A 19,048-nucleotide genomic window follows, 5' to 3' on the forward strand; every position below is an offset into this window, starting at 1 on the left:
TCTGTTTGTTTATTCATTTTATCAACCTGAACAGGCTAACCAGGGCAAAATGTCAGAATCCTTTTTTGAATGGTATAAATAGGCCAATAATGGAGGACAATAAAGTCAGATCTATCATACAGCACAATCCCAGTTATGTTTATGTAAAAGCAAGTCTCTCTGACTTTAATGAGACTTGCTGGTAGCACTGCAGCCAAATTCTGCTTTTTCTCAAAATGAAGTTCCCTAGAGTTCAGTGGGACAAATGTGCATAGGATTGCAGCATTCATTTTGCACATGAAGAAATTACGGGACGATTGTGCAAGAGACATGCCCTCGCCAAGCCAACAACTGCCCGAAGACTGACTAAGCTGCAATTCAGCCTGAGCCAACCCCATACTTTTAAAAATACTTTACCACTTTGTTCCAAACTATTTTGTTTACTTTAAAAAATGTCTTCTGTTAAATGCTCTCCTATGAACTGTGTGATGACTGCCAAAGCACAGCTAGAAGAGGCCACAGACACAACTTATTTCTAGAATGAGTAAGATATCATTGATGACATTTCTGACAAGGATGTAAACAGGAAAGCAAAGTTCGCTTGGGCTCCAAGAAGAATGAAGAGAAAGGCTCCGTTTACCAAACGAGAGACGACAGACAAAGTTGGTACAGAAAATCCAACTTTATTTCCAGCCTTACTGAGAAGGAAAACAAAGAGTAAAAACATGATTTTGAGTTCACTTCTATGCCTCCAATGTAGCTCTGGAGCTCTATGGAATTTCATTAATCCTGTACAGTGTTTGACCTGAGGCTTCGTCAAGCAGTTAATGCAGCACAGGTCCACATGACACTTTTGGATCTGAAGGTTCCTGCCAACTGAGTGAATCAAGAACTATTTTTCCACATGTGAAATTTAACTGTTATACCTGTGGACCTTTTTTTGGTTACTAAGAGAGGATTGGGACCCTAGTCATGTGCTCTGGCAGTGGGTGCACCGTGAGCCAAGTATAGAGCTTTCTCCTGCCAGTTTGGTGTAGTGGTCAAGAGCACGGGACTCTAATCTGGAGAACCGGGTTGGATTCCTCACTCCTCTTGAAGCCATCTGGGTGACCTTGGGTCAGTCACAGCTCTCTCAGAGCTCTCTCAGCCCCACCCACCTCACAGGGTGTTTTGTTGTGGGGATAATAATAACATACTTTGTAAACTGCTCTGAGTGGGTGTTAAGTCATCCTGAAGGGTGGTATATAAATCAAATATTATTGTTGTTATTATTATTATTATATTGGTGACATGCTAGGAAAGTCTGGCTTGCACACATATCACTGAACCATGTCCGCTGAGATAGAGTGCTGTAGCCAAACTGCAAGAAGAACACAAGACCAGGGGGGAATCTCACTACCCCTTGGTATCTGTACTGAATAGTCACATCTCTACAGCATGGTGGAGCTTTGGAGTTAGGCAGTATTTTCAGGATTATACAGATTCACCACCAAAAGAAGACGACTCTGAGAAAGAAAAGATTATGGTCACTGCTGCCACTGATAATCAGTCCGTCAGCTAATTTTTCCAGAAAGCAGGATCAAGCCCTAAAGACATTTTTATTTAAACAGCTACCCACGGATATAAAAAAAGACATGCTGCAAGATTTAACATACAAATGACTTGCTAAACAGGAGTACCGTTTAGTCAAAATGCCTGTATGAAAGCATAGTCTTTCACACTGAAATCAATGGGACTTGAAAGTTCTGAGATTCTGATGGTCTAACTGGTCCTGGCAGAAGTCGGGTTCAGGTAACCGGCTCAAGGTTGACTCAGCCTTCCATCCTTCCGAGGTCGGTAAAATGAGTACCCAGTTTCCTGGAGGTAAAGTGTAGATGACTGGGTAAGGCAATGGCTAATCACCCCGTAACAAAGTCTGCCAAGAAAACGTCATGATGCGACGCCCCCCTCCCCCCCATGGGTCAGTAAAGACTCGGTGCTTGCACAGGGGACTACCTTTAGCTTTTTAAACTTGTCTACTCAGAGAGCAAAGCTGAGCAGGTCTATTCAGAATCCTACTCAATTCTATGTATTGTCGAAGGCTTTCACGGCCGGAGAACGATGGTTGTTGGGGGTTTTCCGGGCTGTATTGCCGTGGTCTTGGCATTGTAGTTCCTGACGTTTCGCCAGCAGCTGTGGCTGGCATCTTCAGAGGTGTAGCACCAAAAGACAGAGATCTCTCAGTGTCACAGTGTGGAAAAGATGTAGGTCATTTGTATCTACTCAGGAGGGGTGGGGTTGAGCTGAGTCATTCTGTAAGAGTTTCCCACAGGAAAAGTGTTTTTGCCATATATCAAAGGAATTACTGATCAGATGGGAAAGCTTATGAAAAAGCATAACCTTCAAGCAGTATTCAGACCCACCCGAAAAATACAACAGATGCTACGATCAGCAAAAGACAGCAGAGACCCCCTCACCTCTGCAGGAGTATACCGTATACCCTGCAGCTGTGGACAAGTTTACATCGGGACCACAAAGCGTAGCATCCAGACAAGAATAAAAGAACATGAAAGACACTGCAGACTTGGACAGCCTGAAAAATCAGCAGTGGCTGAACATAGCCTAACTCAAACAGGGCACAGTATCTTATTCCAGGACACCAAAATACTGGACAACACTTCCAACTACTTTGTCAGACTGCACAGGGAAGCCATTGAAATTCACAAGCATAAGCAAAACTTCAACAGGAAAGAAGAAACCTTAAGAATGAACAGAGCATGGGCTCCAGTTCTGAAAAACACCAGGCCAACAAAACACTCCACACCCGACAATAGCCCTGCAGAGAAGATTAGCACATCAAGCACCAATCCATATGCAAAAGAACCTCCTCAGGATACAGTGAAGCCTCCCGCCATTAGCATTCCACACCCTGGGAAACTCTTACAGGATGACTCAGCTCAACCCCACCCCTCCTGAGTAGATACAAATGACCTACATCTTTTCCACACTGTGACACTGAGAGATCTCTGTCTTTTGGTGCTACACCTCTGAAGATGCCAGCCACAGCTGCTGGCGAAACGTCAGGAACTACAATGCCAAGACCACGGCAATACAGCCCGGAAAACCCACAACAACCACTACTCAATTCTATTCAGTCGAAAACTGTCGAAAACTGTTCTTAGGATGGAGCTGTTATAATCTCTAATCTCGCCCTTAGAGGGCACCTGGATATCAAAGTCTCCAGTGCCCATCAATTTCAGGGTGTTCTTTGGTAATATAATGTTGAATTGTAAAATGGGAGGCTGGTGAGGAGGCCAGCAATAGCCTAACCATATGAAAAAAATAATCATGTAATATTTATTGTCTGAGATTGAAATGTTTCAAGTACTCAAAGTAATAAAATGTCAGGAAAAGCTGGACTTCCTGATGCAAAAAAGCAATAAATTTCTTTGTTCATCAGGCACAAGGTAGGAAAAAAGCAGATATTTTATGATAAGCAAAAAAATAATAATAATAAAATAAAGATCTAAATTAAAGCACTAGAGAACTCTCAGTGGGCACAACCGGCTTACCTTTGGGAGTCTGAAGGAAACAAATGGCAGCCAAGTGCACAATCCATGTCTAATAAAATACTAGGAAGTCTCAAATATAATTTTAGCAAGCCGTGAGGTATTTCTTCAGCATACAGCAGCTACAACTTTTCTTTTCAATATGGGTATCATTAAAAATACCAACAGTTGCTCTCACTGCACACACCAGCAAATCTTATCCCAAATTATTTCATATCTCTGATTTTCAAATAATTTTATTGTCTTTTAAATACACACATTTTTTCTAAACTTCTTTAATACCACAGGGTAGCTTTGATTCTTAAAACATACACAGTGTTGTGGAAAGGAATCATAATACTATACAACATCCTTCAAACAACAACTGTGTTATTTGGGTCACTAAACTCAGGATATATTTAAAGATTATGCCTGTATTGCAGTGATAGGTTTGCCAAACGTATGTCACAGTTTTGTTTTGGCAACACCAGGACTGATATTTGTGTGTGTTGGAAGGTCCATATTCTTTAGGTTACTCCAGTCTTTTGGAAAACTGTGTTTCAAGAATTATCTACACCTGTGTAATCCTCTAAGAAATTACTGGCTGCCATAGGGGAAGGATTAAGGAACTCTCTCTCACACCAGAATTTCTTTAAAATGTGCTTATCAGAGAAATGGAACAACAAACTTTAGTAAACCTATAGCAGATGTGGCAAAAATCTGGGATCTTAACTCCTGTGCGCTGTAGTTTCAGAAGAAAAACAAAATATACTATCAACCTGCCTTGTGTTGCCTATTCCTCATCTGTTACATAGTTTGATGGCATGAAATAAATATTTGAATCATGTTTGTATTTAACATACCTTTCCACTGTAAGGAAGAGGTTTGCATAACTCTCGGTGGATGGTATTATATAACACAATATTCCCAGTGCTCATACTCCATGCTTTTTATGCGGTGATACATATGCCTCATTTATGCTTCATGGTGTCATAGTTAAGCATCATAGAAAGAAAGCCAGCACTCCCAAACACTTCAAAATAGGACTCCTACCCATTATCTAGCCCAGGGCTCCTCAACCTTTTTGAGCCTGTGGGCACATTTGGAATTCTGACAGTGTGGTGGACACAGCCGCAAAATGGCTGCCACAAAATGGCTTCTCTAGGAGGCGGAGCCAGGCACAAAATGGCTGCTACAGCTTACCTTCAATCACACAGTGAAGATCCTTGTGCTGTGGAAGTAGCTTCTGCCAAAGCAATGTAAAAATCTGCACAGCCAATCAATACTCCAATGGCCAATCAGAAGCCATGTCAAATCCCTACCCACTTTCTAAAAACACTTGGTGGGCACCAAAAAAGGTGACGGCAGGAACAATTGTGCCCCTGGGCACCACGCTGGGGACCCCTGCTCTAGCCATTGCCTTTCTTCTGTATTTATTTTACTCCTTCCACAATTCCCACTGTTAGCAACCAAGCAAAATCAATCGCTGTTGTACAGAGAGGGTAATTGATGCCCATTCTCTGCAGACAGTATCAACCCAAGGAATAAGATACGGTGGCTTCCTTTGAATATGTAGTCCTCTGCCTTTTTAAAGGCTGTTTCCATTGCCAACACATCAATGATTTACAAAAGTACAAGTATCCGATTCTTGCCTTCCCACAATATATATGAGCTTTTTAAAAGAAAGCATCGTTATCTTAAGAAACCATTTTAAAAGTTGCATTAGAAGACCTGCTCTTCTAAAAAAGAAAACAGAACGATCCTCACTAGCTTTAAATACCATCTGGCCTTACTTAAGCCACCAAATGTACATTCGATTTCTCCAGGGATAGTTTTGTTGCATGATGCTGGCCTGCTGCCCTCTGAAGAAGTCAAGGGTTTAATGCATGCCTCCAAGTTTCCCTAGCTGCACTTCTGTTCTATACAGATGTACTGGTGGGGTTTTAAAAGCATAGCCTGCTCCCTAGACTTTAAAAAAAAACTCAAAGAAGATTCACTTAGGCAATAAACTGTAATGGAATAGTCTTCATCTTGGGGCAAGACCTGTGACAAATGTCACTATCTATTTATCTTTAAATTATCTGTGGAAGTGTTTATGTACTATGAAACATTCCGCATGAGCTAGACAGGAAGCTATAAAATATTTTATGAGAACTGCACATGGCTGACGGCAGAGTTTTAATGTAAACGTGGTCCCATCTAAATCCAAGGAGTGCCAGAAAAGAATTCTTTCCACTGCAATCCTCCTTTGACCCAAGGTACCCGAGTCCAAAGAAATTACTTTCAAGGCCCAACCTTGCTAGCACATCAAGAGGACTGTAAAGTGCCATCCTCTGTGACAACCTGAAACAGGAGAAGACAGCAGGGCATCCATCCGACAGGGAGAGAAGCACACTTGCGTCACCCAAATACAGAAAAGTTCGATTTAGAATTTATACCGGCTGCTGTCAGTTCCAGCTCTTCATAAAGCTTAAAGCCCTGATGCTCTAGCACATGAAAAACGGCTTCTTGTAAGCACTGTCAAGATTCCGTATATTTAAACGTTCAGAAGCACTCTTTATTTCGCAAGAGAGCACAACAAAGCTCAATCCGTGCGCAGGCACAGTTGGTCTCCTTCAATTCAATCCTGTTATCTAGGCACATAGAGAAGGAAATCCTGAGTCAAAGCGAACTCTGGCAGATTCACGAGAAATGCATTCACAACAAACCTCTGTCTGTTCACGACGGATATGAACAAGGTTTGTTTGCTGTGCATGCATGTTCCTGCCTTTCTCTCCTTGCACATGAAATGTAAACGAAGGCGTCCTTGTTCAGGTTTGCTGAATTCCAGTTTGCTGTGATGTCCTACTTCGCAGGTGCCTGGCCTACCTGTTGTTGCAGTCCACAAGCAGAAGACTGTTGTGATTTTGGAATGATTCTGTGAAATCTGGTTGTTGTGGATTTTCCGGGCTGTATAGCCGTCAGGAACAATGGCAAGAAATGTCAGGAACTACAATGCCAAGACCACGGCTATACAGCCCAGAAAATCCACAACAACCATCGTTCTCTAGCCGTGAAAGCCTTCGACAATATATTCTGTGAAATCGTTGTTGCACTACCTGTGGAAATAACCTATGGGCCAATTCAAAATGTTCAGGTGGGGATGTGGTACAGTCTTGCATGTTCTTGGCTAGTTTTCTCTTTGATGTACCTTTTCACGTGGAGGAAGGTAATGACGAGCATGCATGTGCTTTCAAACAAGCAATCTCCCCCCTGTGTTCTCAGATGGGTCAGAGGCACTAGTTCCTTACTGCAGGCACAACAGAATGAAGCAATATATACTAATCAACATGGCTGAAAGTGTTTTTTAAAAACCTTGATGAAATATGCTGTCAGAGATATCAGTTCATACATACTGTTCAATTCTGTTATGTACTCATGAGGTTATCATAATTTGATCACATCATGAGAAGACAAGGGCCCTTTTCACACTGCTTACCTTGACTCGCAACGACGCAGAACATCGTGCTAAAAACGCGGAACATCGTGTTTTCTCGCGCGAGAAAACACAATGTTCCGCATTTTTAGCACGATATTCTGCGTCGTTGCGAGTCAAGTTAAGCAGTGTGAAAAGGGCCAAGATTTGCTGGAAAAAACAATAATGCTAGGAAAAGTGGAAGGCAGTAGGAAAAGAAGACCCACAATGAGATGGCTTGACTCAATAAAGGAAGCCACATTCTCCATTTTGCAAGATCGGAGCAAGACTGCTAATGATAGGATGTTTTGCAGGTCTTTCTTTCATAGGGATGCCATAGGTTGGAGGCGACTTGACGGCACATCTCTGTCACACACACACACACCCCTTGCAATATGGAACCAATCCTATTTACCAATTGAAAAGTATATTATAAAGTGTGCTAATATGGGCCTAAGTGAGTTATTTCATATTTTCAAGTTATACCACATAATCTTTCAAGATTTAACCCTGTCGCCTAGCCCTTTTCTGGGCACATTCCAATACAGAGTGAGGTGCACTGACAAATTTCAGTGGCTCAGGTATTCATAATTCTGTGTTAGATTGTTGCCGCTGTCAACCACAGGCAAAAGACTGGAGATTACACAACAGGGTAAGCCTTCTCTCATTTACAGTGAATGACACCTCCGGTCCCAAATATATTATGTGGCAGTCAGTCCCCAAACAATTTTTGTTATTACAGCCCATCAGTGTTTAAAGAATCTGGAGAGAAGGATGAAGGTTTGTGATGAGGTGATATTGCAAAAATGAAAGCTTCAAAGAATGTTCCATTCACCTATTATGCAAATATAGACTGGCTGGTCCAAGATAGTGAGACAAAGTGGAGCTTGTTTTCCTTATAATTTTTGCTTCTTGGCTTATGGAGAGAAGAGAAAGGTTATTATATGGGTTTACTGGGCAAACTTAGATTTTATAAATAATTGCCTGTCAGAATGTTCAAGATAGACAAATATACAGCAGACCAACAAAAACATGATCTGTCACATTTCGGAGAGAAATATATATTGAGTCTTCATTCTTTGGGACTGTAAGTATACCAGTAAGAAAGAAATGCCAGAGCTTTTCCTGCTTATGCAATTTTTTTAATGTAAAATTTGGGAGAGACAGCTAGAGAAGGAATTTTTATTCCAGTTCCTCTGCCTTATGCGCCTGTAGATCGAAACCAAATACAATAAATGCTGGTATCCTTTTTAAAATCCTGGATGTTTACAGCAAGCGTATAATTTTCCATCATTACGGATGCCAAGAAAAATAAGAAATGATGATAAAAAGAAAAGTTTAATCATACATTTCAACAAGCATAGACAGACCCGAAAAGTTTCTCTCTCTTTTTAATATGCTATATTGTACACAATATTTTTATTTTGTTAACATGCATATTAGCTCCAGAAGAATGGCATTCCAAAGCAGATTTCTTTACAGTAAAAGAATGCTGCTACAGACAGTAGATTGTCATTGTATAGACCGTCTGCCACGTTTCACAAGAAAGAGAGCCACAATTTCAGTTCTGAAAGTTGTCCAGTAAGGACGTTTGAGATTACACTGCAGAACAATGTCTTTCAGTGGACTGAGACAGCCTCTAGCTGAAGTTTGCGGCCCAGGTCATTGATTCTACTGCGGGGACATTTGTCCATGGTTTTTGGCTGTGGTGGAGGGAGGTTTAAGGGAAACATTCAAAGAGTTTCCAATCCAGAGGTGCAGCCAGAACTCTTTCCTGGTTCCCTGTAGAACTTGTGATTGGCATTGCTACAGCTTTGATGAAGAACAAAGAGAATCCTGTAGGGAAAATAAAAGTGGGATGGAAGGAAAGGCAAGGCATGAGCTGGGCCATGGAAGAGGAGAGCTAGCAGTCACTTGAACAGGTACAAAACGCAGGTCTTCAGCAGAACGTAAGTCGGATGGACTGGAGGTCTAATTCAAGAACTGAAATGGCAGGAGTAACATTTCAAGGAAGGTAAACCTCGCCTCAATCAGTAGTAAGACATGGCTGTTTTCATTAATGCCTTTCTTCATGAAGTCTTACATTTTAATGCTGCTATTTCAGGTAAAAAAAACAAGGTATCTGACCCTGGACACGGTTCAAATGGGTGCCATGTAAGCCTTAAGAGGCACATTCCAAAGTACTGGGAGTGGTGGTTTGTGTGTGGTTGTTGGTCATACACATTCACACAGGCATCTGAGAGTGAAATGACATTTTCCTCCTTGTTAAAACTGGAGGCATGATTCCGCCTTATAGCTGCAAAGGTTTACTGGAAATGAAAATATACAAGGGCATCGTGCTGAAGTTGTGTAACTGGAATTGTAGGTGTGTTATTCAGTCCTCAAAAAGGACTCAAGAGAAAGTGTGAGGGAAGGGGTAAGATATAGATCCAAGCTACAAATGAGGAATTACACTTGCCTGGCAAGTGAACAGTCTCACGTGTATTCCTCCCTGTTCGCTTGCCCTCCACTACGTGATCAAGTGGAGCGCAAGTGGAGAGCAAGCGAACAGGGAGGAATACACGTGAGACTGTTCACTTGCCAGGCAAGTGTAATTCCTCACTTGTAGCTTGGCTCATTGATTAAGTCATGGTGCTGAGAAACATTTCTTTCCCCTTCCCTGTACTATTTCCTCAACCCTGCTCTTTAAATCCCAGTAGCAAAAAAGACAGGAACGCCTCCTGTACTTGTCTTTTCCCCATTCTATGGCTTTAAGTAACCAGGAGAGCATTTCCGACTTGGAAAACAGCATGGGTTACCTGCCTTCAAAGGAGCCCAATACATTTTAGCACGCCACTGTTCTCGATGTGCCTCTTGCCTGGAAAGGATCCGGCCTAAAACAATGACTTGCACACAGACACGTCAGGGCGGGTAATTCTGCTGTCTCTGAGCATCGGGTGTGATGCAGGTGGCCTCCTACCGTGGAGTGACGCTTCGGGCTCAAAGCAAAAGGATGAAATATGGTGGCTTGTCCAGGAAGTTCAGAGTTGGGCTGAGATTTTAAATCAAGGGCTTCTAGGCTTATTGCTTCTGTGTTTAACCATTGCACTGGTTTTTGAATTCCACTGAACGACTGACAGCCTTATTAGCTTGGATGAAACAATAAAGACAGTAAGCAACACAAACTCTTCACTTGATAAGAAACAAACAAGCGCGACAATGGGGTTAATGAACAGCACAAACAACTTCCTGGATTTGGGGGTCCTAAATCTGCCTTAGGAAAGGACATGTAGCAATGAACTAAAATTAGCCAAAAAGAAAAGGCCCCGAAGTTGAGATACGTGGGCAGTCAGCAATAAATCTGTTGGAAATATTGAAATCGTGTGACCTGCGTTCTCATCCACCTACACAATACTCCAAACATCCTGTCATTAATTAACAGTGTTCCATCTAGAAAGCAAGAGCCGTGACTGAGGGGGCCGAGAAAGAGACAGAGGCAGCTAGTAGACAGTCGCACACACACAAAAATCCCCCAACCCACTCACAAGTACACATGCAGGCAGGCAGTGGAGGTGTTTATTTATTATTTATTTTTCTCCCCTCCATGAAGGGGGCGGGATATCACCTTAATATAACTCTGCCTTTCCGGTTGCTCTGGCCACATCCATGTCAGCAAGCAAGAAACGTCATCCCATTTCTGCGGTAGGCACTCTGTAAAAAGAAAAGAGAAAATCTGTAATGAATTATCACATCGACGAAAACGAGGAAAGGAGGAAGAGAGCGGGGCAAGGCCTTTTCTTCCTGTTTTGTAGACTCTTCTGGTTGCAATCTAATAGCAAACTTAATCTGAACATTTCTGGTGGGGAAGCATTAGGCAACCACTTCTTCTATTAAAAGATCAGTGCGGTTAGCCCGTGGTTGGTGGTTCTATTTCAAGACGTGCAAATATATGACTTCCTATTTTGTTAATTACCTAATATATAAATAAATGGGGGAGGGGGCTTAAAGTTACTATTATTTTGATCTGTCCTTTGTAAACCCATGCAGCTGCTGCCTGAAGCTACTGGGGGATTTTAGATTTCTTGCAGAGGAATTTCACCATCTGGGTGAAAAACTCTTTTGGCAAACCATCCTCAACATCAGGACAGTACCCGCCCTGCCACCCATCACTCGATCTGTAAGGCAGGAGCTTCCCAGCAGTATCATGGATTCCGACTTTTGCTTCGTATCAGGCACTTTGGAAAAGGATCAGATGTGACCTTCCAAAGACAACGTTATGATGCAGTAAATACATAAAATCACAACTTGGGAGTTACTGAACTATATTCATTCATTTAAGGAGCCTTCTAGGTATTTGCCCCAGACCTAGATAGCCTCGGCAAGCCTGATCTCGTCAGATATTGGAAGCTAAGCAAGGTCGACCATGGTTAGTAATTGGATGGGAGACCTCCAACTAAAACCACGGCTGCAGAGGCAGGCAATGGCAAGCCACCTTGGTTAGTCTCTTGCCATATAAACCCCCGTCAGGGTTTGCCATAAGTGGCTACAACTTGACAGCACTTTCCGCCGCTATGAGGTACTTGTCATTCTTTTTAGTGTTGGGAAAGACCTTCTGAGCTATTATAGAACCATGAAGATGCAAGTATTCCATTGGCATCACCAAAATAATGCTGTAGGAATATGGCACAGAGTAATGCAGTGTCTGATACCAAATTAACACGCAATCTTACATTTTTATATCCCACCACTCTACTCAGTGACCCAGACTAGTACAGCTGCAACAAATAAATACAAATGGAATAAATAATAAACAAACAACAGAGAGTATCCTTGACAGTGGACCTAGGTCCAACACTTTATTCACAATAGCTTTCATATTCCTACATGAATTTCTCATTTATGATATTAATAAATCTTGTCAAACTAAAATAAATAAAGCAATGCAACCTATCTGCAATTCAGGACCCAAACAGATGATGTGCATGATCCATATTAGGACCTTCTGCTTTATTTTTCTTAAAGAATAGCTAAATATCCAAGAAAGGTTGCTGTCTGAGAAGCCATTGAACCCTTTTCTCCCATGCCTAATTCATTTTAAGATAAACTCCAGAATGACATAATTATGAATGTCTTACATCATGTCTGCTTTGGCCCTCAGAGGCATCCTGTTTCAGTTTATAAGAAATACTCATTGCTTCGAAGGGAAAACATCTGAGAAAAGATACAGCATTTCTTTTACTATTCTAATGGATAGGACGATTCTGAAAGCCAAACTATATGATACGTCCAACACGTGTTGGGGGAATTCATCTTATAAAGTGCTTGTTGACTCGACACTGCAAGGGCGGAAAAGAACCTTCCAGTTTCCCTTCCAATCTACTTTATCCAGTGGAAATGGTGGCAGGAGGGGGTTGCCTCTTTTCTCTGGCTCTACATGCCCTAGGAAGGACACACAAAGCCAGAGAAAAGGGGTGAAAAGCTGCCTCGCTGCCCTTTCCACTGGCAAAAGCAGGGTGGGTGAGATGCCAGAAGCTCCTTCTTCTTCTTCTTCTCCGTGCTCTCTTGCAGTACCAAGCGAATGAGCACTTTTAAAGGTGAGTTCCCGCCATGCACCATCTGATTGCGAGTCCGGTTGTGCACCCGTGACCAAATACGTGCCAGGTGTATCGTGTAGTTTTGCCCTGCGCGAGGCTCCTTAACTCACCTTTAACATCTCTCCATCTGTCAAAGCAAATCTACATCCAGGAAAACAAACAGGTACCGGAATGATACTTGCATATTTGCCCCCATGGGGTAAATAGCAACTTATGTTTTTCAGATTCTACAAGAGGAAAATGGGATCCGAGGAAAGGGCTAATTGCTTCCTTTGCTCCCCCAAGTAGCAGCTCTAATAAAAATGCAGATCAACCATCTATTTTGACTTTACAGGTATTTATTAAACATTATGTGGTAAAGAACATAAGCTTGAACATTTAGAGCACTTCACATAAAAAAGGAAGACAATGTCATAAAACAAGATTTTATAGCCTAGAGAGAAATATTCAAAGTTAGGTCAGACATTAACCATATAAAAGAGATCCACTCCACCACAACAACCACAAGTCCAAAGATGTCAGAGTTTCACAGCCTGCCTGAGCGATTAGAGCTCACATTTTAAATTTCATACAAAAATAATGCATTTACCTTCTTGACCTTGGAATTTTAACAGTTTTATAACCACAGCAACAACCTCTGACATACAAATACAACATGTTTAAAGCTACTGTGCAGTTTGTATTGAGATAAATGGACCCCAAGTATAAACTTGGATTCAGATTAAAGATAAATAGTTGAATTCTCCAATGTTTAGGAATGGATTTTTGGCTGCGATGTACACTCAAGTTTGATTCAGGTCATCTAGGAAACAATCAAGACTGTTTCTTCAATATTAGAAACACAGCGGCCTGTCTTCTGCAAGCGAATTCTGGGAAAGGGAAATGCCTTCACAAGCCACTCTATTTTACTGTATTCTGCAGTATTTTTTTTCCAGTCAATTCCTGCTTTGGTGACAGAGAAAAAGCACAGTGGTGGGCTGTCCTTAAATTCTTCGAAATACCATTACAAAAAATCTGGACTATGAACTATTTTAAAGGTAGACTCTGGATACCATTTCTGTTGCATTCCAAGCGTGGTCCAAAACGGGTCTTGAATGTGCACTCTACATCAGGCTAAGGCCTAGCTCACAGGCCATTTGGTTGCATTGGTGGAACAGAATTAGCCATCACTGCTGTCCCCAAAGATGTGGCCCCCTCTCTTCTTCATGGCAGCAGGCCTCTCCCAGCATTACTGGCAGGCCTGGCCTGCTACATCCTGCCAAGAGCTGAGTTTTTTTGTGACTTCTGCTGTACCACTGCTGGCATTCACTTTCATCCAGTGTTAAAACATCATCATTTCTTTTCAGCAAAAAGGAGTCCTGTGACAACATGCAGCCTAACAGGTCTATGGAAACGTAAGATTCGTGGTCTACATCCCACTTGAGCAGAGGTATGAAGTGACAACCGGTGCGTCTCTTGAACGGCCTCCTGCTAGCGTTGCCAGGCCTCCTGCGATTTCAGGAGATCTCCTGGCAACCCTGGCCGTTTCCAGACGGCTTACCTGGCTTCGGAACATTGCGCCATCTTGCGGGGAAAACGTGAAATATCGCGTTTTCTTGCGTGAGAAAATGCGATATTTCGCGTTTTCCCCGCAAGATGGCGCAACGTTCCGGAGCCAGGTAAGCCATCTGGAAACGGCCCCTGTCTGTGGCCCCCTGGCATCTGAAGTGCTGGAGGAAGGAAATGGGGAGGGCAGGGGTGTACACCGGTGGACCTCTCCCACTGCTCCCAGGGGTTGCCAGCTGCAGCCTGGCAACCTTAACTACAGAAAAGAAAGCTTTTGCTACAATACACTGTTAGTCTTTAAAGTGCTGCCAACTCTGATTTGCTTCTGCTGCAACATACTGACATGGTTTGCCCAGGGACACCCGAGGACACTCTTATGCAGGCACTGGGCCTCAGGCCAAATGCCGCAAGGGTCCTGCTCCAATCAAACAGGGTACCCAGGTCCTCCTTGGCAACTGGCAGGGGGGGTGGGGACCATGAGCAGTGGGGAAGAGACTTACCAGCTGCAGTGTATGCTTTCCAGAGGTGTAAGGCATGACTTCCAGTAGTGACATCATTATGTCACTGGCCCCCTGGACCCATTCGGGTTTTTGGGTATCATGCTTTCACTTGCAATGTCCCAACATTACTTCTGGGTGCAAGGGAAATGACGTTAGTGTGTCTGTCAGTGACATCACTACTACGTCGCCAACAAGCACGTAGTAGAGTACAGGGCCCATTTCCCCCTTTACTTTCCTCCACGGGTGAGCAATGGCAAGGGATTCTCCCACCCACCACAGGAGGAAACATAAAAGAATAAGTTGACCCTCCTTGATTATTTCTAAATGTCTAGCAATTGGTCCAGATTATCTGGGGACCAAATTTTCCAGGATATTCCAGACTCTTCTCTTATGCTCCCACTACCTTCAGTGACAGAGAAACAGGAATGGAAGTTGCAGACAAGAACCCCTTTGTATGTGACTTGCAGGGATTAGTTCATGCCATAACCTAATGCAACAGTGTGGTAGAGGAGCAACGCACCCCACATCCTAGATAATCCTCCGGCAGAAACCAAGGCCCCCATCCAAATTCTCACAGAGAATTTGCATCCCCTGCTATTTTTTTCTTTGGGTGTGGGGAAGAAATCTGGCAGGCTGAGCGCTGATGCAGAATAGTTGATTCACAATGGAGGCAGTAATGGGGGGAAGTGTGGGGCTCAGTGCTGCAACTGAATGCACATATACAGAGGGCGATGCTTTCCTCTTGGGTGTATGTATGTGTGTGTGTAACACACATGCACACTCAACCACAGTAGTTTCTGCTCTTACAACCGCCTCACTAACCTATTTTAGCACACACTTTCTTTGGCTTCTCTAGGAGAGTATTCAGAAATCACATTCAGGACAAAAGAACACTAACTAACTATGGCTGTTTTCACACTGCTTACTTTCCCTCGCAACGACCTGGAACATGGCGCAAAAAACGCGGAAGATCGCGTTTTCTCGCGCAAGATTTGCGTGATGTCGTGCAAATCTAGTGTGATAAAACGCAATCTTCCGCGTTTTTTGCACCATGTTCCGGGTCATTGCGAGGGAAGGTAAGCAGTGTGAAAATGGCCTATAACTATTAAAATGTAGTCTTTAAATAATAATCAAGAAGACAAAAGTAATGACTACTGAGGAATTACAGAATTGTAAAGTTGACAATGAGGAAACTGAAATTGTCCAAGATTTCCTATTCCTTGGCTCAATCATCAACCAAAAGGGAGACCGCAATGAAGAAATCAGAAGATTGAGACTCAGAAGGGTGACTGTGAGGGAACTGGAAAAAACTCTTAAAGACGTCTCTCTGGGGACCAAGATCAAGATAATCCAATATTCCCTCTTACTATGTATGCATGTGAAAGTTGGACAATGAAGAAAGCTGACAGGAAGAAAATTGATTCATGTGAAATGTGGCACTGGAGGAGAGTTTTATGGAAACCCTGGATGGCCCAAAAGACAAATAAGTGGGTTCTAGATCAAATCAAGCCTGAATTCTCCCTAGAAGCTAAAATGACAAAACTGAGGCTATCGTATTTTGGTCACATCATGAGAAGACAAGATTCTCTGGGAAAAGGAATAATGCTAGGAAAAGTGGAAGGCAGCAGGAAAAGAGGAAGACCTAAAATGAGATGGCTTGACTCAATAAAAGAAGCCATGTCCTCTTGTTTGCATGTGCAAGTGGGCCCATCCCATTCATATTCATGTCAATATATAAGTAGCTGTCAAAAACAAAAAAGGCCCAAACTCCCATAATGTGCAATATGATTTCACTAGGATCAAAGATGTCGTTAGATGCTGGGGATTTCTGTTGTATTATACTCTTGAAATACGGGGTTGTTTTCCAGTTAAGTCTCAATGTTTGGAGACGATATTTTCTTACATTCCACATGTTAACATAGCTGCAGAATGGACCAAGAACACATTACTTATCTTTCCTCACCTCTGATTTTATCTGTGAGCTATTACTATTTATTAATCTCATATGGAACCTTTGATGAACAGCAGTTTAGAACCTTTCAGCTTGTTCTTTCTCATAACAGTTGGTGAAGAAAGCTAACAGGAAGACAACTGATTCATTTGGAATGTGGCACTGGAGGAGAGTTTGTGGATACCCTGGATGGCCCAAAAGACAAGTAAGTGGGGTTCTGGATCACATCAAGCCTGAATTCTCCCTACAAGCTAAAATGACAAAACTGAGGCTATTGTACTTTGGTCACATCATGAGAAGACAAGATTCTCTGGAAAATCAATAATGCTAAGAAAGGTGGAAGGCAGTAGGAAAAGAGGAAGAACCAAAATGGGGTGGCTTGACTCAATAAAAGAAGCCCCTCCAGTTTGCAGGATCTGAGCAAGTCTGTTAATGATAAGACATTTTGGAAGTTTCTCGTTCATAGGATTACCATAGGTCAGCGGTGACTTGACGGCACATCACTCACTCACTCACTCACTCACTAATCAGAAGAAATGAAATCACTCTGCAACTGCATGCAAATGGATGTGCCCATTGATTACTGATGCTCCTTAAATCAAATATTCAGAGTATGTTTGAGAGGCAATGTGCGCATTTGTGCGTGAGAGAAAGAGAGAGACAGATGAGAGGCCCCTTTTAGTGCCTGCAAGCAAATAAGCAACACTGTTACCTTAAAATTTATTATTTATTTATTTACATTATTTCTAGTCCCTTTTTCTCACTGGGACTCAAGGTGGATTACAAAGAGTAAGTCAGTACAATCAATAGGATGGTGCTGCAGCAATCCAATAGCAACAGGATCTGACTTTTAGAAATTTGGAACCAACCAGAGATCAGAAACAGTAGGGAAGCAAAGCATAGGTATTAAAACGACCAGGGCTTTTTTGGAGGGGGGAATGCTCCAGAACACTGTTCCGGAAGCTCTAGAATCTGCCCACATGATTCCTTCCTCCTTTGGCCATGCGGGCTCTCCAGAGGAAGCTTAGCTGCTTTGAGTTCATTCTGCTTCCTTGAAAGAGAGCGAGACAGAGCGAGAGCTGGGGCCCAGCATGAGCTCTGCAGAGGAGGTTTAGCTGCTTTGAGTTCATTCTGCTTTTTTTTTCATTGGTGAGTGAGAGAGACAGAGAGTGCAAGCAGAGCTGCTGGGGCCGGCTCTCCAGAGGAGGCTAAGCTGCTTTGAGTTCATTCTGCTTTCATTTCATTCAGGGGTTTCTGTGTATGTGTGTGCTGCTTTGAATTCATTCTGTTTTATTTTCATTCCGTGCTGTGTGTGTATGTGTGCTGATTTGAGTTCATTCTGCTTTCTTTTAGGGGGGTGGGTGGGGCTGTCCATGTGCATGTGTGTGTTGCTTTCATTCTTTTGTTGAATGAAGTTGACATTGTTATGGTTCCCACAGCTTTTGAATGCAGATTGGTTCTGTGTTAGTTAAATATATCCGTTATGGTTATTTGTATTAGTTAAAACATCAGCTATGGTTATTTCAGTTTTATGCTAGGAATGGATAGCTGCGTCCAAGTCACAGAAGGCTTTCATCAATATATTAATCAGCATATAGGTGTTCTTATGTCTTAATAGCTGTAACTCAAATTGTTCTCCCCACCCTCAGCTGATTAACATCACTGAAATTGCAATGGACATATGGGTGTTAAGGAAATTTTTATTAATATTTGTCTGGGACATTGGAATATTTATGAGCATTTCACAGTGTCACAACAGCTTAGCCACTGGTAAGGTAGAGTTGGCAGGCAACAACAACAACAAAATTTACACTAAGTATAAATCTAATGCAGCTAAAGTTGAGTATCTAATTTTGAATTGCTCCAGTAAAGCAAAACCCTCCCTGAAAATTTGAAAATCCAATATTCATTAGATTAGGAATGTCAGACTCTGTGGAATTTCTCATAATAGTGTAATTTTCCAAGCTTACTAACATTTATCTCGTTTTAATGCATTGGGTTCCAGGAGAGACGTCACTTCCGGGAGTGACAGCACTTCCGAAAGGGATGGCATCACGCATTTCTGGGAGCATGCATGCACTTTGTGCGCGCACATGTGATAATAGAGAGTTCCACCACCTCTTTTCCCAGAAAAAAGCCCTGAATATGACACATCAAATAATGCAAAAATTGCAAAGTGTGAATCTACTTACAGCAATACATGGTATGAACAATATACATTGGTATGGTCTACAAAATCAGTAGTTTTCCCTCTGAAAAACAGGGCTGTTCTAGCAATATCAAAACAATTGGGGGTACAATCTTAAACTAAAAGTACAAATGGCATACCTGGACAATGGCTTTGCAACCCACCCTACAAATCACAAACTTCTTTTAAAAACAGAGGCAGGAACCTTTCCCATTAAAGTGGAGACATTTTATGTATGAGATACTAGCAGGTGGGGAAAAGATGCTGCTTTCATGAATGTACAGTTCTTTCTTAATATTCTAGAACCCATAAAATGTTCAACGTCTGTAAT

The 19,048-nt window shown here is 42.3% G+C and overlaps 1 protein-coding gene across 6 annotated transcripts in view; it reads right to left on the reverse strand.

The window, feature by feature from the left end:
* Positions 1–8,095: 8,095 nt before the first annotated feature.
* The window catches only part of SUPT3H (SPT3 homolog, SAGA and STAGA complex component), a 369,426-nt gene continuing 358,473 nt past the window's right edge, over positions 8,096–19,048 (reverse strand). For all 6 annotated transcript variants that reach the window (XM_054995836.1, XM_054995765.1, XM_054995879.1 and 3 more), the window contains 2 exons: positions 10,565–10,650; positions 8,096–8,796 (listed from right to left, as the gene is read on the reverse strand). In XM_054995836.1, coding sequence (XP_054851811.1) covers positions 10,609–10,650 — 42 coding nt within the window. In that variant the 3' untranslated portion in view covers positions 8,096–8,796; positions 10,565–10,608. The remainder of the gene's footprint in view (positions 8,797–10,564; positions 10,651–19,048) is intronic.

This window comes from Eublepharis macularius, chromosome 1 (assembly GCF_028583425.1).
Source record: "Eublepharis macularius isolate TG4126 chromosome 1, MPM_Emac_v1.0, whole genome shotgun sequence".
Taxonomy (NCBI): Eukaryota; Metazoa; Chordata; class Lepidosauria; order Squamata; family Eublepharidae; genus Eublepharis; species Eublepharis macularius.